Source organism: Erpetoichthys calabaricus, chromosome 2, assembly GCF_900747795.2.
Source record: "Erpetoichthys calabaricus chromosome 2, fErpCal1.3, whole genome shotgun sequence".
Taxonomy (NCBI): domain Eukaryota; kingdom Metazoa; phylum Chordata; class Cladistia; order Polypteriformes; family Polypteridae; genus Erpetoichthys; species Erpetoichthys calabaricus.
This window is the reverse complement of record NC_041395.2, coordinates 48,999,604-49,025,670: the sequence shown is the minus strand read 5'-3', so window position 1 is coordinate 49,025,670 and position 26,067 is coordinate 48,999,604. Positions and strand designations below refer to the sequence as shown.

The following is a 26,067-nucleotide window of genomic DNA, read 5'->3' as shown; positions in this document are numbered from 1 at the left end:
CTGCTGCCCCCGCAACCCGACCTCGGAGAAGTGGAAGAGGACGGATGGATGGATGGAACAGTAGTGACAAATTTACAAATGTACTGCATATAAACTATACTACTAGGGGTGGATCTGATGGCAGGGGGGCAGCACAGGGGTCAGAGTCTGGACAGCGAAGGGGTAGAGGCTGTTGTAGTAACTGGCAGAACTGGATACGGATGCTACAGTACCTTCTGCCAGATGGATGTGGAACAAAGAGACCATGGGAGGGATGGGAAGAAGCTTGTACAATACTGTATGCTTTGCGGATACAAAGCTTTACAAAGATGTCATCAGTGGAAGGCAAAGAGGACCCAACAATCTTTACTGCATTGTGCATTTTTCATTGTAGGACCTTACAGTCAAAGACACTGCAGTTCCCAAACCAGACAGAGATGCAGCTGGTTAGAACACTCTTGATGGTGCCTGTGTAGAATGTGGTGAAAATGGGGTCGGGTTCTCTTGGTTTCTTCAGCTGCTAAAGGAAGTGAAGATGTTGCTGATCCTCCTTGGCTATGGAGGTGTTAACTGTCCAAGTAAGGTCACTGCCAGGTAATACAACAAGAAATTTGGTGCTTTTGACCAATTCCATCACAGAGCCCTTTATGGACAATTGTGTGCTTCCAACTTTGAGGCAACAGTTAGGGGAAGGCTGTTTTCTGTTCCAGCATGATTGTGCCCCTGTGCAAAAAGCCATGTCCATAAAGACATGGTCTGAAGATTTTGATGTGAAGGAACTTGAGTGGCCTGCACAGAACCTTGACCTCATCCCTACTGAACACTCCCTGGGATGATATGGAATGCTACTTGCGAGGTAGGTCTTCTTGTCCAACATTAGCACCTGACCTCTCACAAACAAACACACTCCAAAATCTTGTGGAAAGCCTTCCTAGAAGTGTGGAGGTTATTATAGCCACAATGGGGGAAACTCTGTATTAATATTCGAAGGTTTTGGAATGACATTTCCAACAATCTCATATAGATGTGATGGTCAAGTGTCTAAAAACCTTTGGCCGCATAGTGTACATTATTTCTTAGATAATTCTCTGTCTAACCATCAACATACTAGTTTGCCTAGATTTTAAATTGAGTGACTGTTTCTGACTAATGAGACTCACCTCCAAATAAATTTCCTTTCATTTGACCCATCATCATTTTCAATCTAGGTGTGACTACCTTTTTTTATTTTTCAGTTTTCATGGGTCTCTTACTAACCAAAAATGTGGTTTAGCAATGTTTTTTTTTCAATTGTTTCATTTGAATTTACTTTTATTGACTTTTGCCAAAAACTACTTTCCAAACTTGACAAATTCATTACAGTTAATTCTGCATCTTTTTATAATAGTGATAGTGGCTACCTATGAAATGCTCTAATCATGATTTCACAATGGTTTGGCTCATTTGAAATGGAAGAAGATTTCCAAGCATGGGTCACATCTCACATCTTTAGAAAGTGTGTGCGCTCACACTCTGACAATGAGTCATTACTCACAGCAAACTGGAATTAAATCTCTTTTTCCAAAAAGCACACAAAAGTGGTATACTATGTGTCTGGAACAAAACCTAGTAAATAATGACTATCAAGCTTAGGGAATACAAGTCATTTGTCTCCATTTCAGCTATAAAATGTAAATCAGTGTTCATAACCAATAAAGAAACAACATTAACAAATGCTTTTATCAACTTTACTTAGAATTATGTTTGAAAAGTTTCAACACATATCCTTTAATTGAATTGTCTTCCAGAAGGTCTGGTCCTCCCCAAGATCTCTGAATTTAGAAAAGCTTTGTATTCTATATGTCATGGTTCACTCTTCTTCCACCTCATGAAGGCACAGGAGCAAACCATGAGGAAGAGACTAGGAAGTCCTGATACCTCAAGGCATGTTCTTTTATTCTCTCTTGGAAGATGCACTGTGAGGGGAACACCCATTGAGGTCACCAAAAGCTCCATAGAGGAGGACATTGGGGGCAAAAAGACACCACAAGAGCATTAACCACTTCAGGTTACATGAATACAGATCTTAGAATAAAAGGGGAGGCCAGAAGGCAAAAGTTTGGTTCACTTCTGGACATGCTATGGATAAGAGTTCCATATAGAGATAAGTAGCAACTGAAACAAAGGACACATTTGAGGGCACTAGGTATAGTTCTTATTGGACAAAAGCCAGGAAATAAACCAGCCCTGAACACTTTTATAAAGCACCAGTAGGGCTTTTAATGGGTCTAGGTCTCCAAAGCTACATTAATTGTAATATTTATCCATACTTTCATTAACTTAAGATAAATTTCTTTTTTGTTCTTAGCATGGAAGAGTTGGTGCATACCTCTGCAGTCACATAAGGATAAAGAAAGGTCATCATAACCTGATGGTATTTCTCCTGAATTTTTATCCACTTTTTGGAAATAGCTTTTTAAAGTACTTTACTGTTATTAATCACTGCCATCTCCTAAACAAAATTAATACCTCAATTATTTTGAAATTTTAAAGCAAAACAAAGAATATGATTTTTCAAAATACTGCCCAATTTCTTTAATTAACTGTGATGGTAAGCCATTGACAAAATTTGGCATTAATAAACTGTCATCCAAAAATGAAATCACTCCAATCAGATGGGTTTTATTAGGTTCTGTAATGCTGTGGATGACTTCTAACATGTCCTTTATATTTCTGGTGTAGCCTTCTTCTGCTACCCAGTGCTTACTGAATGCAGAGAAGGCTTTTCACTGAATAAACCAGGCCTTTCTATGAGACCTATGCTGTTAGTTTGATGTGGTTTCAGATTCCTACTCTTCAGCAATTATATTAAATGACTCTGGAATCTCCAAAAACCTTTTACTATACATTTAGGGATGCCAAACAAAGCTATCCTTTATTGCCCTTACTCCCTAATCTCTCTCTCTCTAGCCACTGTTTTTCTTACATTCCATTTGATCACCCCATTAGCACTTTTTAGTTTTATTCCAATATTTTTTAAAAATTGTTTGTGATTATTTATTTAATGTTTGTATTTGTTCATCGCTATAAGCATTTCATCGCAAAAGAATAAGATTTGTAGTATTTATTTTTAACATTAAAAATAAAACATTTAACATTAAAATTGTTTATCTTTTTGAAATGTCTATGATACACAATTCTATCTCCCTTATATCCATCTATCTCTAAACTGATCATTTAGTTTAGGTATGTGGATACTGAAGCAAACACATTGACAGATTGAAACAGATTGAAACGTAGGAACCAACCCTAAATGGGGTGTTCTTCTACAGTAGGAAGCACACATACATACATACATACATACATACATACATAGAGCCACCTATTTAACTAAAATTAACTGTATTTTTTAATGTGGTAGGAAAACCAGGTTGCCTTTAGAAAGATCTATGCAGACCCAAGCTTTACTTACAGCATATACATGATGACACCAATGCTCCAAACATCACATTGTTGACTATAGTCATGTGCATTGATAACCTCTGGAGCTGTTGAATGTAGAGACAATTAATAATTAACAATTAACATATGAAACTAATAATTGAGAGTCCTACAATTTTGGTTTACAATTCATATCTAAGTTTAAACATATACTACATGAATAGCAGAAGCATTTAAATACAGTATATAGATTTCTACCTTTAAATTAAGGATAGCAGATTAGGTTAACAGCAGAGCAGTTAAGAAGCTTAATTTATATGCCATTAACTATTTATAATCTTTTACTTTACATGTTACACATTTTAAAATAGTAATAATTTCCCCCAGAACTTTGTTAGTGAACTCCATTTTAAAAAGAAGGATATTTCCAGGAGAGTTTAAATAGGTGCCAGATGTACAGTTGCTTCTTTAAATATCTTCACAATAATCCTGTTTAGTGATGGCTCAAGAGTACTGATGACCTATGGCTTATTTTGAACAATGAAAAGTATGGGGTCATTTAAAACTGCGGTAAATTCATAGTACTGTTTCAGAACGTCATGGACGATTGATCAAGACAGCATATAAAATAAGTTAACTTTATATCTAACTGAACTGAACTGAAGAACAGAAACCATATTTAGTAATTTGCACTGCATTTTACTAAAGTTTTATCAGTCTTTCTCTCATAGCAGTTTTTATAACTTGCACTAGGACCAATAATAAAATTCTGATTACCCATATAAATCGGTGTTCCACATGTTGCCTGTAGCATATTTTCACTTCCAACACCACCTGTCTGCACTGCTAAACCAAAGTCAGTAACCTAACAAAAATAAAAGTGCAATTTAATAAAACTCCCTCATATGACTTTTTAGCCTTCCATGGTTATTTGAAGGAAAAAAAAAACACATCATAGTAAACAAATATTTGAAATTTCCTCAACACACATATCTTGTATAGGAGTTTAAAACATTGGCATAATTTAAAAAATTCAGTTCTCGTTATTAATACAGAACTTTTTGTTCCATTATTTATGATTATTCCTCTAGCAAATACCATTAGCACAGAAGTTCACAGTATTAGAATAGTATATATGTAAAAATAAAAATAGCCCAATTCAAAAAGTTCATCAGTTATATGAAATGTTTTGTTAATATCAGTATGTCCATAATAAACATCTTACCTTTATATTAAGAAGTATTTCATTCTCATTTAAATTATCATTGTTATAATTTTTAACTAGTATGTTCTCTAATTTTAGATCCCGATGCACAATATCTGCAAGACACAAAGATGAGATGGGATTTTAAGCAGTGTCAATTTTAACCTATTCAATAATGGTCTTTATATAATATTTACTATAAAAGTTATTATCATTTAAAGTGTAAAGCTGAAGGTCTGCTGGACTCTCTGGTCTTAAATCTCTCTCTATTTATAAAATCCAACATCTCTCTGTCTGTCTGTCTGCTTTTCACGAGAGAACTACTTAATGGATTTAGATCGTTTTTTTTCTATAATTTGTTTGAACATTCCAGTTGATTTTGAGACCTTTCGCATCACGCTAAGTATCATAGTTCGCTTGGATTACTGATTTATTTGAGCGAATCCGAGAGTGACGTAGTGGGCCAAGGCCCTCCTCACTCATGAGCCAGCCTTGGGGCATAATCTTACATCCGCTTAGCTAGTGAACGCAAGAACTACTTAATGCATTTAGATCGGATTTTTTTCTAGAATTTGCTTCAACATTCCGATTGATTTTGCAACTTCTCTCATTGTACTAAGATTCATAGTTTGCTTGCAGGAGCGATACTTTTGTGCTAATCCGAGACAGAGGTTGTGGGCCAAGGGGAGGGAGAAGCACGATGTCAGGTGTGGGGTGTCGGCCTACCTCTGTGTTTTGGAGCGTAACTTGCTTCCACTTATCTAGCAACACCTTTTTGTTTATTGATTTTTAAAGATTGTCCTGTTTCACTACTATGCGGGCAGAGCCGCAGGGAATGGATATTAGGCTATAAGAGCCAATCTTAGAAAGTAATGTTACTATTAAATTTAAATCTCTCTATTACAAAAGAAAATGTTGAGAGAAGACTTTTTCCAAGAAATTGTTTCAAGTCCCACGAGACGAGACTTTTGCCAAGAGATTTTGTCAAGTCCTGCTCTCCTCTCAACCACTTACAACCACGCCCATGGTCCACTCACCTCTCATCCGTGTGAATGCTTTTGTCAGACAGTTCCTGTGCTCTCAGCTCTTATAAATTTTTATGTTTTCCTCACTTTAAGTTCCCAATAAAAGAAGACTTATTATGTCAAAATCTTATTGATGAGTTTCATCTCGAAGGGTTATTAACAGAACAAATGAGTACACATGAGCAATCCTAGCACCGAGAAACGATGAAGTCAAACGAATGAACGCTAAAATTGTCGATCGGTTACATGGCAATGACATCTAAAATTTTAACAGGCGACAAGAAAGGTAATGTAGTACATCTCCTGCGGATAACATTAGACACCAAAGGAGATCTTGATATGCCATTCATATTAAAACGTTAACAGTTTCCCGTTACAATAGCTTTTGCTATGACAATTAACAAATCACAGGGACAAACATTCGAAAAAGTCAGTTTATTTAAAAAAGAGAAAAACAATATTCACTCATGGGCAGTTATACCTTGCGTTGTCATGATGCAAGTCCAAACATGGAATCAAAATTCAATGTGATATTGACAAAAAGTTAATTAAAAAAATTACTTTTACTGAAGTGCCACACAGAAGGACATTCTGGCTGGGTTGTAGGGGATCAAATACTTATTTCTCTTAATGACATGCAAATCAATTTATAACTTTTATGTAATTGTGTTTTTCTGGATTTTTGGTTGATATTCTGTCTCTCTCCATTAAAATTAAACTACCATAAAAATTAGAGACTGTTCATTTCTTTGCAAGTGAGCAAACTTACAACTTCAGCAGGGGATCAAAAACTTATTTCCCCCACTGTATGTGCAATCACCACACTGACAACAGCAGCTCTTCAGTACTGTGTTTGCTAGGCACTAAAGTCATAGAAGAATTTCTAGAGACATAATAATCACCTCACAACATGACAGCACCTCATAAGGTACAAAATGGAAATAATGTCAATAATATTTTTCCTACAAAACACTTCTTTGAAAAATATTTTGAAAATACCTTAAAAGTGGCTAAAAACACACAAAAAAGCCTTAAAATGGATAAGAAACACTAAACAAATACTGGAAATATGCAATGCTCAAGTATGAATGAACCCTAATATTTACATCTGTGTATGCAGTCACTGTATTTGTATATAATTAAGTAACAAATTCTAGAAGAAAAGTTGAGTTAATGGTTAAAGAAAGCTGAACATTTAAAGCAAAATTATCTAAATTTCTTCTCAATGTAAATATGATACTATAGCATTTTTCTGAACAGAAAACTGAAGAAAAAGGTCATCTAATTAAACAACAAAATCAGTTAGATAAGGGTAACTCATTGATTTGTAAAACTGTTTGGAATAAAAATCTGCAGGCATGAAGTGAACCTGTGAACCACTGATCTAAGCTATTAATGAAATAACTGCACAACATTTAAAAATAGTAAGGTGATCTATAATATGCTACGTCTACACAGTAAAATCTTGTAAGTGCTAATTAAAGGTATCCAATAATTTAGTCTTAAATGAAATATAACAAAGTATATCACATGCTGCAAAGTAAAAACTGGTAAACCCTGGTAGTTCCAATTTACAATTAATTCATTAATGAGAAAAAATATCATTACAGGAAATCATTATATGTATTGTAAAGGTAAATAACAGTGCACAATGCACATTTATAATAAGGTTCAAAGTCTGACAATATGTTATGTACAGTGGTTAACAAAAGACTACCAAAATATATTTGAGAATAAATAAATAAATAAGTACATTTAAATGCCTACATTTCTTAGATTTTGTTATGAATTTTAGAGTTCACTTTCATGTAAACTTGTTTCTGCACTTGTTTCAGGCTTTGGAATATTTTTCCGGTCTTTCAATATCTATTATTGTTATTTTCTTTATTTTTTTCTGACAGTTTTGTGCATTTGCATTGTTAACTAAATCATCATATGATGCCAGAAGAGCAACACTACTTAGGATGACCATGCTCTACCTCTGAATAAATTACAAACAAAGCTATTGTTTTATTCTTTGCTTTCAAGAATATTTAGGCTTTTTTTGATCTTAGCATGCTATTGACTATCACTTTTGATTTGCACATGGGTTGTGTTTCCTTTTCATTTTGACCATTTCTGACTGTATCACTTTCTTCTTAGATTTCAACATATATTATTTTTTCTGGCAAGAAATCTTTACACTGGCAGTACAGGCATGCAAAACATTCAGAATGAAGGTTATTACAATGTAAAAAAAAAAAAATCACATTTCAGATCATATACAAAATTATTATACCTTCACACGACATTAACTGAAGTGGTTTTGACTAGCTGCTCTATAGTGTTTTTCCTATACTCTTCCTTCCTTTATGTGTTTTCATGTGATAAAAACAATTATTTTTTGATATTCTTAATGTTGTCACAGTTTATTCCCTGACCTCTACAAAACAAACTTGAATCATAGTTATTGCCACTAGACAGGGAATTGAGAACTTTGGGGGACACAGGGTAGCTCTTTTGACTTTTCCAATAAGTGATTGCAAATGCTTCAGGCCAGGACACACCAAGAAGAGACTCTTGAGCCAAGAAGTGAACCAATCCAGTAAGGTTGGGGAAAAAGAAAACAGAGGAATGTCTCTTGCAGTAGCATGACACCAAAAATGAAGATAAAACAGGATAAGAAATTCCAAAGGACAGTTTATTTCTGATGTTAGCAAGAAACAGAACTCCACCTGAGCCAGGCAGTACACTTTATGTAAGAAGACCACCACTTTTAAAATGGCCTTTTTTCAACTTAAGATCAGTTAATAAATGCTTCCAGAATGGCTAGGGTTAAACATGTATTTCATGGTCTTGTCACTTGCTTTGACAACTGACTGAGTCACTCAAAAATGCCTGCCTTCAAGTTATAAAAAAGTCCAAAAATGAGTCCTAATGCAAAACACCACTTAAGTGAGATTACATTACATATTGAGAACACCCACTCCCATGTTCTTTCCAGATTCTTTAGAGGACTTTCTCACTCTCTTTAACTAGATATTATGCAAGTCAAATTAGCCTTGGATACAACTCTCCTGTCTATTAATTATTAGTCTTCAAACTATATTGCATGCAGCTTTATAAAAAAAGAATACTATAATTGTGCAGATCTATAAATGCTATTTTTGCTTTACCTTTTTTGTGAAGGTATACTATTGCTGCTGCTAAACTGGAGATAATATGTCTAGTCTCATTTTCTGTAAAATATTTCTTTCTCTGTAGAATTTCTTTTAGTTCTCCACCATCACACAGCTCAGTCACAAGGTACATCCTCTGTAAGTAATACAAAAACATTTAAAGATCTATAAATATTAATATATTGTTGAAAGCACTGCAACAGAATCCAGCAAATGATTAGTACTATATAAATTAAGCTAGGCTGAAGTGAATCAACTTATCTAAATTAATAGAGCAAAATAAGATTTTTATTTACAAACCTGGTTTCAAAATTGTGTTATGTAGCTACCTCAGCATCTAATTTTCATTCTGATGGGTATTTCAATCAGGAACAAATTTCTGCTTTTACTTTAACTGTTGACTTAAGGCAATGTCATGACATTTTTTTTGGACATTTGTCTAGGACAATCCAGAAATATTAAATCAGAATTTGCATTACTTCTTTGTGGAATTTAACAGAGTTGTGCCTTTTATTTAAGGTAAAATCTTAATTTCATAAACTTCTTTTTAGTACTTTACCGTGTTATCTCTCTTACAAAGTAGCAACATGTTAATCAGCCCATACAATTAGTAGCTGCTGTTGATAATATTTTGTCATGAAACTGTTGCCTGTCTTCTGTTTATTATCATTTTTTCAAGGAAATACTTTAGAGGAGAAAATTAACAAGAAAAGTAGATTCATAAAGCAAAAAGTAGAAGAACAGTGCACGGTTTGCTAAATTCAATGACAAGGATACACTAGTTCAACCATTTTCAATACCAGCTATCCCAGACCAATAAGAAGGATTATAGCAAAAACTCTACATTTCTTAGACAAGTACATACCACACTGAAGTCTGATTCTGACCCAACTGAATGAAATCAGATAAGATGCCTAAGAATACATTAAGCCATTAACATGAAGACAAGCAGTAAAGAAAATTTCCAACATGTTGTTTCATTTCTGTAGTTATCAGCCTCACCTATTTCCAATGACAAATATTTCTTGCACACAAATCATTATTTTTCAAAGCCACTGAATTAGTGGAATAATAAAACTCTACGGCAATAGAAAATCCACCATTAACTAGGTCGAGCATATATATTTTTATTTTAACAACGACAAAAAAAAAACTTAACAGACTTTCACATCTTGTAGAACCATTATTGAAAATAATCTAATGGTTAATGAAAACGGCAATAGATTTCTTATAACAGACAACTGTAACAATGTATGATAAGATGGGCATAATCACAAAGATTTTTATATAACTTTGCCTCCAACCATTTCTGATATATAGTAGATAAGTTATATGTGAAAGCAAAGCAAATCTGTTATAATCAGGTCTGAAGATGATATCAAGTTTGTGGGAAAACCACATGGAACAGAGATTACATAAATGAAAACTACTCAGAAGCTTTTGTAATATATGTGTTACTAAATGGTCACTTAGCTTGGGGAAAAGGTTGTGGAGGTCACTAAACAGGTAAAGCTCCAAACAGAGGATATTTTCAGAAAATATTCATGGGTCAAGAAAAACTAAAACACCCTATTATTACTCATCAAAGACAAAGCTTCACTGTATCCAGCTGAGAGCAAGTAAAAATGTTTTACGGGTTTTTCAGTAATTGCAATTATGGTGAAGATGGGCTGTGTGCTTGTTTTACCAATCAACACTTACAGTCAGGTTCATAAATATTTAGACAGTGACGTACTTTTCATAATTTTGGCTCTGAATGGCACCACAATGGATTTGAAATAAAGCAACCATTATGTGATTGAAGTGTCGACATTCAGGCTTAATTTAAGGAGTTTACCAAAAATATTGTACGAGCCATTTAGGAATGCCAGATATTGTTATACACTGTCCCCCTATTTTCAGGGGTTCAAATGTATTTGGATATTTGACTGACAAACTCTTCCACAGTCAGATTGGAGTAGTTCCCTCATTATTTCCTTAACTATTAAACAGGTAAAAGGTCTGGAATTAATTCCAAGTGTGGAATTTGAATTTGGAAGCTGTCACTGTGAACTCTCAATATGAGGTCCAAAGAGATGTACATGCAAGTAAAAACAGGCCATCAATAGGCTGAGAAGACAAAACAAACCCTTTAGAGAGACAGCAGAAACACAAAGAGTGGTCAAATAAACCATCTGGTACATTCTTAAAAAGAAGGAATACACTGATGAGCTCAGCAACTCCAGAACTCTTAGACAGTTATGGAAGACAACTTTGCTGGATGATTGCAGAATTCTTTCATTGGTGAAGACAAACCAAGAACACTCTTCAGAGGGTAGGCCTACCATTGCCAAAGTCTACAATCAAGAGAAGACTTCTTGAAAGTAAAAACAGAAGGTTTACCACAAGGTGCAAACCACTGGTAAACCTCAATCATAGGTAGGGCAGACTAGACTTTGCCAGAAAATATTTTTTAAAAGTCTGTCCAGTTCTGAAATAATTTTCTTTGGAAAAAGTAAACTAAAATCAATATGTACTAGAATCATGGAAACAGAAGAGTATGGAGAAGAAAAGGATTGACTCTTGATCCAAAGCATATCACATCATCTGTGAAACATGGTGGAGGCAGTGTTATGGCATGAGAATACCTGACTGCCAATGGAAGAAGGTCACTAGTGTTTATTGATTATATGACTGCTGGCAGAAGTAGCAGGATGAATTCTGAAGTGTGTAGGGCTATGCTATCTGCTCAAATTCCACCAAATGCTGCAAAACTGAGAGGATAACGCTTCACGCAGATGGACAATGAGCCAAAACATACTGCAAAAGCAAACCAAGTGCTTTTCAACACAAAGTAGTAGAATATTCTTCAATGCCCAAGTCAATCAACTGACCTCAACCCAACTGTATATGCATTTAATTTACTGAAGACAAAACCAATAACAGGAAGTCCAATAAACAAGCAGGTCCTGAAGACAGCTGCAGTAAAGGTCTGGCAAAGCATCACCAGGGTGGAAACCCAGCACTTGGAGATGGCCATGGGATCCAGACTTCAGACAGTCATCAACTATAAAGGATTTTCAACCAAATATTGAAAATGATAATATTTATGGTTATGCTAGTTTGTCCATATACTTTTGAGCCCCTGAAAATAGGGCGACCATATATAAAAATGTCTGTCATTCCTAAACAGCTCATACAATATTTTTGGTAAACCCCTTAAATTAAAGCTGAAAGTCTACACTTCAATCCCATAATGATTGTTTTATTTCAAATTCATTGCTGTGCTGTACAGAGCCAAAATTATGAAAATTATGTTACTACTCAAATATTTATGGACCTGACTGAATGTAGGTGCATTAGGCTGAGTTGTATTACCCTGTGTGAAGCAGCATGGACTATAAGGTTATCAGTACGAATGGGTTTGTTACAATGCATGAGGAGTCCACCAGGGGTACTATACTATAGTAGCCCTGGTTTAGAAAGTGGCAGAAGAGAGAATTACAAATTGAGCCACCCCCCAGGTTGAGAAACTTAGCACTCTCACCTAAGAAAAAAAAAAATCTTGTTTCTCTACTTTCTAACTCATCAACATCTATTTAAGTTCCATTCAATGTACTCTGCAGTCAGTCTACATTTTGTCTTATCATTTACCTTTGGATATGTATTTATGTATTTTTCACAATAACTGTTTTTTATTCCTAAAGTCCATATGTATTTTTAAAAGTGATGTCTGCTTGTAACAGACAAATGGATTTTGGTTTAAGAATATCTTTGAAAATAATTTTTAACAACCATGGTATACTGTACATTAATTTGCCCAGACTTCTTTTAAAATGGCAGAATCTTTCAAAAATATATTTCTTTCCCTATGGATATGCTGTTTTACAATATGTGTGCAATCTGAAAATGCAGATAAATGCTCGTGAACATCCTTGGCTTGTATATGTAAATATTTAGTATATTTTAAGGCTTTTGTTTTCACGTTTGGATTAATGTTTCATTTTAAACTACAAAAATAGGAAGGCTATTTATAAAGAACTACTTCAATTAAGAATGCAGTTTTTCATGGCAAATAAATATGTTTACAATTGTAGTACACAACTTTAACTTGAAAAATACTTATAACAAAAAAAATAAACTTTCCTATGAATCTGAGAAATGAGAACACATTAATATTTAAATTGCAGTTTTATACTATTGCACATTTTAGACTAAAACTATTGTTTCCAATAAAAGCACAGCCCATTAAACCTGCATTGCTTTAAATGGTTGATTTGTGTAATACAGGATTTGAAAAGGTTTTATTAAAAGGTGAATCACTTTTACAACTTCATGGTGTCACACTCACAAGTAAGTGGACTACAGCTTGATGAACATATATAAATACATTTTCAGCACTTTATTCCTTATATTAAACAACATTCTATTATCAAGAGACACACATTACAAAGGTTTTTATATCTTTTCTCAAGTCAATGTAACAAAACATTGCATTGATCTTCATACCTTTGGGGTTTCAAATACTTCCTCAAGGTGAATTATGTGTTCATGATGAACTCGCTTTAGGATTCCAACTTCTCGTTCCAATAACCAAACAGCTGAACTTCCAGCCTGCATATCAGAAAACAAAAAAAGGAGTTTATACACTGCATTACACATATACTGTAATCCTTTCACCATAGTAATCACTCACGGATCTAGAATCCTGGGTTTAAAACCCATGTCAAGCTTGAAGTATGTATAGTCTCTTTGTCTGTTCTACTCAAGATACTCTTGCTTCCACCTCCATCCTAAAGATGTGCATGTTAGGTTAAACAGTGATTCTAAATTCCCTCATTTTGTGTGTCTCTGTATGTGTATGGGTGGGTTTGTGTGAGTGTGGGTCTGTGCATTACAGGGTATTGTGATGGGCTGCTACCCCATACAGAATCAATTCCTACCTTATGCCTGATGTTGCTGAGGGAAGCTGCGGCCCCATTGTTCATGAACTTGGCTAAGCAGATTTGATAATGTTATACCTAATCAATGCTGATAGATAGATAGATAGATAGATAGATAGATAGATAGATAGATAGATAGATAGATAGATAGATAGATAGATAGATAGATAGATAGATAGATAGATAGATAGATAGATAGATCTACAGACAGAGGAGCAGCTTCAGCGACAGACTGCTGTCACTTTCCTGCTCCACTGACAGACTGAGGAGATCATTCCTCCCCCACACTATGCGACTCTTCAATTCCACCCGGGGGGGTAAATGTTAACATTATTCAAAGTTATTGTCTGTCTGTATACCTGCATTGCTATCCCTCTTTAATTTAATATTGTTCTTTATCAGTATGCTGCTGTTGGAGTATGTGAATTTCCCCTTGGGATTAATAAAGTATCGAATATCTTTATATGCTGTAGCATTAACAGTACCCATCACTGAAACTAAAGGGACTACCCCCAAACCCTGATGTCCAGATCAGATCCATATCATTATCCCTTCTCCACTAAAATGTTCAGTTGGCAATATGCAGTCTGGAAGATAGCATTCTCCTGGTATGTGCAAAACCAAAAATCGCCCTTCAGACTGTCAAATAGTAAAGTGTGATTCCTTACTCTAGAGACCACACTTCCACTATTCCACAGTCCAATGGTGGACTGCTGTACACCACTCAAGTCAATGCTTGGTATTGCACCTAGTTATCTTAAGCTTGTGTACAACTGCTTGACCATGGAAACCCATTGCATGAAACTCCAGGCACAAAGTTATTGTGCTGACATTGCTTCCAGAGGCAGCTTGGAACTCTATTGTGAGTGATGCAATAGAAGATATGTGATTTTTTCACACAATCTGCCTCAATACTTGACAGTTCTGTGTTTGTATAGTCTACCACTTCGTCCACTTAACTATAACAGCATTGACCATTACCAGGGAAAAGGGGACACCCTATGATAGTGCCATGTTTAATGTTGCTGAGCTTTTCAGCATGACTCATTCTACTTCAAATGTTTGTCAATGGAGATTGCAAAGTTATGTGCTTGATTTGATGAGTCTAGTGTTGAGGTACTTGAGAGGTCCTCACAAAGCCCTGACCTCAACTCTATTTAACACCTTAGGGATGAATTGAAACACTAAATGAGATCCAGATCTTCTCATCCAAAAGCAATACCTGGCCTCACAATTGCTCTTTTTGGTGAATGGGCTGAAATTCCCCCACACACACTCCAAAATCTTGTGGAAAGCCTTCCCAGAGTAGTGGAGCCTCTTACAGCCACAATGTGGGAGTGGCAGTACAATGTCCAAGAAGCTCATATAGGTGTGGTGGTCTGGTGTTCTCAAACTTTTGACTATATAGTGTAGCAGGATTTTCTTTGTTTTGGATCAGTTTTAATGCTTAGGCTTTTCCCTTTAATCATCTATACATTTTATGTTTATTGCCCCAATATTAGGTACACTTCTATAATATTCTCTGGTTCCTCTATATTAGGATGAAACACAGAGTTACATTGAAGTAAACATAAGTACTTTGTTAATGAATTTAATTCTGATCTATTTTTATCACAAAAGTTCTTTTGGCCTTGAGATGTTTAGGGTGCAAGTAAATGTGAGATTTACGCTGAAATTTTAATATTGTAATATGCTGGCAATAAAATTGTGATTCTTCTACATAGACACGCTCGCACACTGGCAACAAATACTAAATAAAAAAATATAGACAGATACAGTCATGTGAAAAAGTAAGTACATTCAAGAAAATGGTTAACTTTTTCAACATATTTGAACAGGCAAACAATAGATATTTATGCACACATTCCAGGATGGATTCTGATATCTGCTGTTGTTCTTCATCCACATCATCGGACTGATCGAGCACTGCAAATTTGTTGGATAGGACAATTTGGAATTCTTGCTTGATTGCTGGATCCCTCAGACGCATCCAGTTCAGCTTGGCTGATGTAGATTTCTTGTGATTTTCCTATTGGAATTACAGCTCTATCTTAGCACAGATTATTTAGTGTTTAGATCTGCAATCTGGCCCTCTAATGATACGAACATCCTTGAGTGATGCTCGGAATCAAGGTGATCAAGATGTAATCCAGGATGGCCAAATCTCTGTCTGATGGGTTTCGTCATGTGAGCTGATGTTTGCGGGGATGCTGGAAGTGTCTATTCCCCACAGTCAGATGGTTAGATGTGGCGAAGGATATTAGACGCAATCCATTATCATTGATATCCCTGTTGGCAAATCTGCCTATTGTTTCTTCCCATCCAGTCCAGTCTGCACCAATGTGGGTGTTGAAATCTCCAGCCAATACAACAAGCTCAGTCTTCAGAATTGTGTCCAGTGCATGTTATTGTAGAAATCGTCCTTCGCCGCATCTAAGCTGGTCTCAGCTAGTGCATAGACAGCAGATAAAATGTAAGTCTTGATGGTACCATTGGCGATGAGCACTGCCAGGCAATATGATATTAGTTCTGTCAGCCCAGCTATCCACTATAAATCCGATGCTTGCTTCTCATTTTCCGCTGCCAGAGTAGTGCGGCTTCATCACTTCATCAACTGTAGGTGGATGAATGATCAGCGTTCCAGATCCAGTGTGTCATTATTCCAATACTGCTACAATCGAGATTTTGCACTTCAACAATTCCTTGGTTATAATTTCCTTTTGGCTGATGTGGTGACCAGTTTGTACATTCCACTCGGCGATGCAGGTTTCCAATTTTGGCATAATGAGTTTCCTTTGGCCAGTAGTCCACTTCTCACCAGTACCCTGGATCCCCAATGCTGGTGCATCAGCTACTCCAGATGCGGTAGCATGAGCGCATAGGTTAGTTCTGTATTCCATTGGTTTCATACCAAGGTTTTACGGCCCCTTGGCAGGGACCAACCCTCCTTCTTTCGCAGTTGGGCTTGGGACCTTCCATGTTGGAGTTTGAAGCATTTCACCTTTGTCTGTGGGCAGTGTTTGTAAGATATCCAACTGTTTTCTGATTCAAGTATGTTGACAAAGTCAGCAGTTACCATGGAGTGAACTTTGCTATGATATGACATAGATAGATAGATAGATAGATAGATAGATAGATAGATAGATAGATAGATAGATAGATAGATAGATAGATAGATAGATAGATAGATAGATAGATAGATAGATAGATAGATAGATAGATAGATAGATAGATAGATAGATAGATAGATAGATAGATAATTTACCAGGTTTCAGAAATGACACGCATAATGACTGACAAAATAAAATATCATGCAATCTATTTCATGTTAGTATACTTTTTATCTTAAGGTACAATATGAAATTAATACTTTTACCATTTTGTTGTATGAGCTATATACTTACTTTTTCTCGGTTTACTTTCTTGATTGCCCATTTTTTTCCACTCTCATTATGAACAGTCTCATAGACAACTCCAAAGCTGCCCTGGCCCAGCTTTTTCATAAATGTGTAAATATTCTAATAATAAAACAGACAACACAACATTTGTTCCAGGAAATAAGACTACTGGTAGCTTCTAATCAGCTAAATTAATTTTAAAAATCAAAAAAAAAACCATTAAAACACGCACACCAATTTAAATGTATTGTAAAGACAAAAATTGAAAGGCTGCAGTACACTGTATAACTAAACACTTTCACAACTAGTATTAAAGAACATTGAACTGTGTTATTTCAACAATCTTCTTGTGGATCACATCATTTTACATAAAGAAAGGCAGTGCAGCTACAAATAGCTGACCTAAAGTGCCTAAAGCAATGAGACAAGATGGTGCTTGATTTTGTTAAAACAGGGTTGGTTCCTTCTTTGTGCAAAATGTATTTCTGATAGGTTCCGCTCCCCTAAACTGGATTTAGTAAGTTAAATAAAATTACGTTAATTATGCTGCAATAGACTGCTGTTCATTTAGTGAAAGTGTTTACAAATTACTTAACCAATGCAGACATTGGTGGGCAGGTTTTGAATGGTTGTGTTCTTCAACAAGTCTGGATAATGCATAGTATTAATGAATAGGCTGTGTTCTTTTGAATACTCTGAAGACTTTATCAATTCAATTCCTTTAATATATACTATTTAATAAGTATCTACTATATGTCTAGCAAAAACAGTTAAAAATCCAAATGTATCTATGCACCAGCAAACACACAGTATTTTGCCAATCTACAACAGCCAATTGCTGCATCTGTGCAGGTAGGAGACATAATCACAATCTTGAGAAATTGCAATATTTATGTTTAGTGAAGCAGGGAGCACTCTCTTGAATTTCCTGAAACTCTTACTAGTTTCTATGTATTTTTAACATTATAGAATTCAGTGCATATTACAAAAAATGGCTTTCACATTAAACAATGTTTAAACCTTGTAGTGAAAAAAAGGTTTTTAGAATTCTCAAATACAGTATTAAGAATACAACAGTAAATGCAAGAGTACAACCTTATCATTTGCTAAAAGATAGTGCACAAAGAGTAAAACAAAATAGTTCATACCTGGATAGCCGAATCATCTTCCATTCTAGTGTGAGGCACTTTAATTTCTGCGCTACTTGTACGATTCCACAGAGAGGCCATTTTCATCCAGATTAAGAAACCTCAGTCTGGAGCATCTGAAGTTCAGAAAAATATCCTAGCCAACAAAAATTTACAAAATAAATCATAGCTTAAACCTTAGGCTGATCTAAATAGTATAAAGGTCATGAAAATGTAGAAACTACTGTGTCCAATGCTGGTAAAACAATCTCTCTGTAGTTGACACAATGCAGCTAGAGAGAAAAATTATTGTTTTTCGCCTCCCCACTATGGACTGAAATGTAAAGCCAATAATATCTTATCCAGTCCTTCAAAACCTATCCACACTGTTCAATCTCCTTTCATCGTGTAAATGGCTCAGGTCAACTCAATACCAGGATTACCAGCTTTTAGTACTGTTAATAGTTAGCAGCAGAGAGGCATATGAACCTAACAACTGTCTTCCTATACAAACAGTGGATTCAGGAAGTTTTCAGACCCCTTAAGTTTTTTTTTTCACATCTTGCTATGGCGCAATCTTATGTTAAAATCCTTAAAATTCATTATTCCCCTTATTAAGCAAAAGTCGATACCTTAGAAACCAGATTTTAGAAATTTTTCCAAATATTGTAAAAATAAAAAACTGAAAAAAATCACATTGACACAAGTATTCAGACCCTTTTCTAATGTCACTTGAAATATGGTTCAAGTGTGTCCCATTTTATTAATCAATATTGAAATATTTCTACACCTTATTTAGAGTTCAGCTGTGGTCAATTCAACTGAATATACATGATTAAGACAAACACACATCTGTCTATAGGAGGTCCCAAACTATCAGAGCAAAAAAACAAGCCATGAGGTTGAAGAAACTGCCTGCAGAGCTTTGAGGCAGGATCGCGTACAGGCACAGACCCAGAGAAGCATTGAAGGTTCCCAAGAGCACAGTGACCTCCATAATTCTTAAATTAATTAAATTTGGAAAAACCACATCTTTTCCTAGAGCTGGCCACCCAATCAAACTGAGTAATCATGGGAGAAAGGCCATGATAAGAAAGATGACCAAGGACTCAATGGTCACTCTAGTTCTCCTTCAGAGAAAATGTGTGCAGAACAAACGTGCAGAATAGCAACCATCAGTGCAACGCTCTACCATTCTGGGCTTTGTGACCAAGTGGCCAGATACAAGCTCTTCCTCAGTAAAAGACACATGGAAGACATTTTAGAGGTTGGAAAGAAAGGCACCTAAAGTACTCTGAGAAACAAGGTTCTCTGGACTGATGAAACCAAGATTGTATCATAATTAGAAGAAATTAGGCACTACTTTTAACCTGTGCAATACCATTCCAGAGGTGAAGCATGACGGTGCCAAGCGCCATGTTGTGGGGTTGTTTTTCAGCAGCAGGGGCCAGAAGGCTAATCGGGGTTGAGGGAAAGCTGAATGGAGAAAAGTACACAGATATCCTTAAAGAAAACTTGGTTAAGAACGCTCTGGAGCTCAGACTGGCCCAAAGGTTTACCTTCCAATCGGACAATGACCCTAAACACAAAGCAAAGACAACACAGGAATGGTGTATGGTCATCTCTGTGAATGTCCTTGAGTTGGCCTGCCAGAGCTCAGACATGAATTCAACTGAACATCTCTGGAGAGATCTGAAAACAGTTGTCTGCCGATGGTCTTCATGCAACCCAAACAGAGCCTGAAAGGATCTGCAGAGAAGAATGGCAGAAAATCCCAAAATTCAAGTACGTGAAGCTTGTCATGTCAGACCCAAGAAGACTCCAGACTGTAATCACTTCCAAAGCTGTTTAAACTAAGTAATGTGCACATTGTGTGAATACTTGGGTCAATGTAATATTTCGTTTTTTTTATTCTTAATAAATTTGCATAACTTTCTGAAATCCTTTTTGTTTCATCATTCTGGGGTATTGAGTGTTGTTTGTTGATGGAAAAAATTAATTTAAATGATTTTAGCATAAGGATACAATGTAACAAAATGTCAAAAAAGGGATCTGAATACTTTCTGAATGCACTATAGTATAAAGTTCACGAGTATGTCTCATATTAAATAAATACAGGAAAAATCTCTCGTTATTTTTCACATTTTCACTTTCCATCTCAACATTTCCACATCACTTTTAAAAGTAATATTCAACTGACAAACGTACTGAAAAAATTAAAACTAGTATCCACAATAAATATACAAAAGCTGTAACTAAGGAAACTTCTATCGATTTGAAAAGTAAATGAACTGAAAACAAAAGAAGAAGCGATAATTAAAACCACTAGAGTGAGTCTACCACATGGACAGCAATTAATAATTAACATGGAGGCAGTGTCTTTAACCTCTTTGCTCTAGCACATTATCTTATCACTAAGAAAACTCAATAACATGCTTGTCACTTTAATTACCCCAGATCTGCTTAGCAATCAAATCAATTATGACAGCCTTTGAAAATAAATCACTTTCTATCAAGGCCAGTTTTTACATCCTTAATGGTTCTTCAGCTCTTTCTTTAGGCATTCTAATATAGAATATGCTATAAGAATGAAACTCTAGTTTCAGGTATTAAAATGTCTGCCTTGTACTTAACTAGGGCCAAATCTTTCTGGTACTGAATAAGTAAATTAAGGAAAATGCTAAATTTGCACTATGTAGTGTAAATAACATAGATGTACAAGAAAATGATGCCACATAAAGTAATAAGAAAAAACAGTCTTTAAGTAAGCACAATAAAAATACTAGCCAAGGGAACAGACAAAACACTGGTTTCATTTTAATATTGAGAAATAAAACATTTTCATACACATTCCTGCTTGAATAATTCAAAGCAACTTACTTTATTTTGTTTTTCATTATGTTAACCTCATACCTGCTGATTATTAAAATTTCCAGGAGCAGCCACTATATGATGGGGTTGCTCTAGGCTGATCAAACACAGACCGCTCACAGAGGTTTGCATTTTTTTCCTAACCTAATTCCACCATTTTTGTAGGGGGTGAAGCACACACTTTCTGAATCTTCCCAGAGCCAAAATACATACTGTAAATAGTAATTTATACAATATGAATGGCAAAAAAGTTGTTCCCAGCACATTACTGTAATTGTGTGCTTGAATATTTGTGGTAGTGAATATGAACAAGTACTCTAAAGCCTTTTCTGCACTAACACCACACAAAATAGAAAGCATTTGAAGCTTATCTAATTATTTTTTTAACATTTATACTTATCTAATTATTTTTTTAAAATTTATATTTTATAATAGACATAACTGGTTTTTTTTTCCCATCAACTAGTAAATTGACCACTGTGTGGTTTGGCTGATGTTGAGTGAACTTCATGACCATGAAATTGTAGCTTTGCTACACAGTAATTATGATTTAGTTTCCCACTTTATGGAAAAACTGAAGATCACAAAGATGCATAAAGTTAAACAAAATAAAAGGAAAAGTTGAGGAAGTTATGTTTTACAGTCCAGAGGTTACAAAGTTTAGCGGTGCAGGTGCAGCACAGTGGCTTTTCAGGTAACAGATGCATATGTCCACACAGCTGACCAAACACCCCCCACTCCACCCCAGCCAGGTCCTGCCTCCCAATTTTGCATTGATTAGAAGATTTTGTCACAGAAACTGTAAATGAAAAAAAGAAGGAGCAGTAAGGGCTGGTGAATAACATGTTACTAAAATGGATCCCACTGTTAGCACTATCAGTCTATGACCCTGCTTCATTCAGTTGAGCCATTATGTTGACCACCACTGCAATGCCAATATACATCTAAATAAGACAGACATCATCAAGGCAGGCATCAGCAATGTTCTACTAAATTTAACTGGTCATGTAACCCAGCATGTACCTGAAATACCAGAATCTTCACTTTAAGTAAGGAAGAAACCTCTAAGGCTTCTTGGGTGTTTAGAAAATATTGTTGCAGATGGCAGCACATGGATACAGGTGTGGAGAAATTGATCTGTGTTATCTTTTTAAGAGTAAAGATGAATAGTAGGCAAGCAGGCCCTTGTATCCCTGTTCAACTGCAGCACACAATCCAAGTGGAAGAACAGAGTTTGCTTTCATTTATATTTTAACTTGGGTAGGCCAGAATCTTCCCAGGAGGCCTTTAACTGCTCTGGGAGGCCACCAGAGGACATTATTGCTCTGTGACTGTGAAACATTTGAAAACAGAAGAGATTCCAGGTTCAGTTGAGCTGAAACTAACAATGGATTTAAATTGTCTGAAGCTTCATGTTCAGTGTGCCTAGAGTTGGGAGGAAAGCTGGGGCAAGGGCTCAATAAGAAGAAAGAAGAGACCAGGCATAAGAAAGTGAAAACAACAGCGAATTTTTCTTTTAGTGCAGGGGGCAAGTGTACAAGCCAACCCATCTTCTAAACGTGGATCAACAAACATACAGGTAGTCCAACAGAAGTTATGTGGTTTATTTTTTTCTTATTTTGCATATGTTAATTCTTCTTTCCACTGTATTTTTATTTATAATAAAGACACTTTGACTTTTTTCTTGGTTTGGACGGTCACTATCAAAGCACAATAGATGCACTAGTTTTAAGATGAAATAATAACTGAAAATACAGCATTTAAGGCATAAATACTGAGCTTACCCCAAAACTGCAGGTGACAATGATGTAAAGCGTTTTATTTATAAATTATTTTTCCATCAGTCTTCAAAGCTGTACAAAAAAGTTTAAATAAATAATTTTTTAGTCTCACCAAAGAATAATGGAAATAAAGTTTATAATTTAGGTATTAAAACTAAATGTAATATATTTGTCAGAAAATTAATACATTTATGATAAATCGTAATTACACTGTAAGAAGGGACATGGGAAGGTTACAGAGCGGCTTAGACTAACAGGCAGTAGGTCAGGCATAGGTGGAAACCATCCCCAATTACTCTCCTTGCTGTTTTATTCATGCAGGGACAGACACTTTGATTACACTTCATAACCATTAAACGTTAAAAGAGACCCGATAATACAAAAGATAATGCAGTAACATATTTCACAGAAAAACTTTATTATACATGTGATATTTTAACATTAAGTGAAAATGTGTCACATACCTTCCATTACTGTAAAGTGATTTATAAATTTATATTAGGAACAGGATCATACTGATGTTCTATGGAGCCAGTCAAATACACATCCTTTTAACACTCCGGTTGGAGGCCAAGAAAAGATGCTTTCATTGAGCTAACATTCTGGGTGTGCTCAGTTAGCCTCCCCAATAAAAAATGCATAATCCAGGAATTTAAAATTCTCAAAGGCATTGATAAAGTAAATCAAAGTAGTGAACATTCTTTCAGTTTAAGGCTGAATCATGTACTTGAGGACCTCAGTGGAAATTATGGGGAAATGCACTTAAAACTAAAGCCAGGAAGCACTTCTTTACACAAATAGAAACATGTAGTTGAAGCAGAAACCTTGACAACCTATAAGAAGCATCTGGATGAGATATAGGTGTGCTATTAGCTAAACAAACAGGCTTGATGGACTAAATTCTCTCCTCGTTTGTCAAAGTACTTATGTTCTATGTTAAATCTGTTATAGATTATGAACCGCAGCTTACAAGTGATACCAACTACTGAGACCCTGTTCACAGAGATGAGTAAATTAGGGGCTATAATTCAACCATTTTGCAAACGAGTTCCCATATGTACATGGCACTGGTTAGATATTAGGCAAAACTGTATATAACTACACAACTCCAACAATACAATGAAAAAATTCTTAAGACCTAAATTAGATCCTTAAAAAGATTTCCCAATTCAAGACTGAAGAAGCTCTGTTCCCTTGGCCTAGACAGCAGGACTTGTTCAACTTGCCCTTTAATCGATAGGTACAGTTGGTTGCTTTTAACTGCCCAGCTTATAGTATTGTACTGCACAACTATAGAGAGACTGACCATTACGTTCTTTGATTTGCAGTTAACAGTTTTAAAATACAGCCATTTTAATCCCTCCTCCACAGTGCCTGAAGGGCAGGAATATTATGTAAACATTAATCCCTAAATCCTTTTTTACAGTTTGTTTCTTGTAAATCAGCATTGCCTACTCCTATTTATCATTAATATTAGTTCTTCTGCCTCACAGTTTGAGAATCCTAGTACAGACACTGTTGGTGAGGTGGCTTCACATTCTCTCTAGGTGAACATGACTATACTTCCTTAGAAGGCTGGCGTCTTTCAATATCTGCAATAAAATGCTGCAGATGTTCTATCAAACGGTTGTCTGTGGAGGCAGCATAAAGAAGAGGGATGCCTCACGCCTGGACAAACTGGTGAGGAAGTCAGGCTTTATTGCAGGCATGGAGCTGGACAGTTTCACATCCGTGGCAGAGCGACGGACGCTGAGCTGGCTCCTGTCAATCATGGAGAATCCACTGAATCCACTAAACAGTATCATCTCCAGACAGAGGAGCAGCTTCAGCGACAGACTGCTGTCACTGTCCTGCTCCACTGACAGACTGAGGAGATCGTTCCTCCCCAACACTATGCGACTCTTTATTTCCATCGGGGGGGGGGAGGTTGGGGGGGATAAACAGTAACATTATACAATGTTATTGACTGTTATACCTGCCTCACACTGTGTTTTTATCACTCTTTAATTAATATTGTAATCTATCTATCTTTCTATTTCTTTGAGTATTCCACTTTCCTCTTACATTCCAAGGATATACCAGTTAAAGCTTTTCATATTATGTGACTTTTCCAGCAATATTCAGTCACATCCTTCATTTACACAATCTTAGAGAGTCGGAGGCATTCAACAATACACTCCCATGAAATCAATCATGTAATGTGACCTGCCCAGCAACATACTCTAACTTGTCTGCTCTCACAAAATCTAATAGGTTTTATTTATCTTTAGTTGTAGGGAGGGCTCTGTGTGAATGAGAACTGACAACCAATTAATTTTCATCCAAATGTAAACTGCTCAAAAAAAAAATAACGGAACACTTACCTGTAATAATCACAGTCTAACACCAAGTCATTTAAGATTCAGGGATATCAATCTGTCCAATTTAGGAAGCATAAGCAATTCTGAATCAACTTCACCTGATTTGGTGCAAATTAAAGTGACAACAGATGCACTGGAGAAGCAACAGCAAAACAAACCCCCAGAAAATGGAATAGTTTTACAGGTGGTGGCCACAGACAACTGCTCTCTCCTTATCCTTCCTGACTGATTCTTCTCTAGAAGCTTTGCTAGTGTCCTTGTCACTACTGGTAGCATGAGGTGGTACTTGTAGCCAATTCAGATTGCACAGATACTCCGGCTTCTCCATGATAGCATATTCATATCTGCCATTGCAGGTAATTTGCTGTGTCTCCTAGCACAAACTCAAGAGCATGGAGGAGATACCAGGAGATGGGTTGTTACATGCGGACAGCTATACAGGGCCGTATAAATGCATCAATCTATCAGCAGAATTAGTATCTGTTTCTTTGTGCAAGGAGAAACAGGAGGAGCACTTCCAAAGCCCTACAAAGTGACATCCAGCTGGCTACAGGTGTGCATGTTTCTGGCCAAAATGTCAGAAACAGACTCTATGAAGGTGATATGAGGGCCTGACGTTCTCTAGTGGGACCTGTGCTCACATCCCATCACCCTGATGCTCGATTGGCACTCACCAGAGAATACCACAATTGGCGGCTCCACTACTGGCACCCCGTTCTCTTCACAGATGACAGCAGGCTCACACTGAGCACATGTGACAGAAATGAAAAAATCTGGAGACGCAATGGTGAACATTATGCAGCACGAAACATCATCCAGCAT

The 26,067-nt window shown here is 36.0% G+C and overlaps 1 protein-coding gene across 1 annotated transcript in view; it reads right to left on the bottom strand.

Annotated features, from left to right (window-relative positions):
* The window catches only part of stk33 (serine/threonine kinase 33), a 132,804-nt gene that overhangs the window by 15,193 nt on the left and 91,544 nt on the right, over positions 1–26,067 (bottom strand). The window contains exons 3-9 of the mRNA XM_028793769.2: positions 18,255–18,390; positions 17,113–17,226; positions 13,275–13,379; positions 8,784–8,922; positions 4,625–4,719; positions 4,177–4,264; positions 3,431–3,506 (exon numbers count right to left, since the gene is read on the bottom strand). Coding sequence (XP_028649602.2) covers positions 3,431–3,506; positions 4,177–4,264; positions 4,625–4,719; positions 8,784–8,922; positions 13,275–13,379; positions 17,113–17,226; positions 18,255–18,341 — 704 coding nt within the window. The 5' untranslated portion in view covers positions 18,342–18,390. The remainder of the gene's footprint in view (positions 1–3,430; positions 3,507–4,176; positions 4,265–4,624; positions 4,720–8,783; positions 8,923–13,274; positions 13,380–17,112; positions 17,227–18,254; positions 18,391–26,067) is intronic.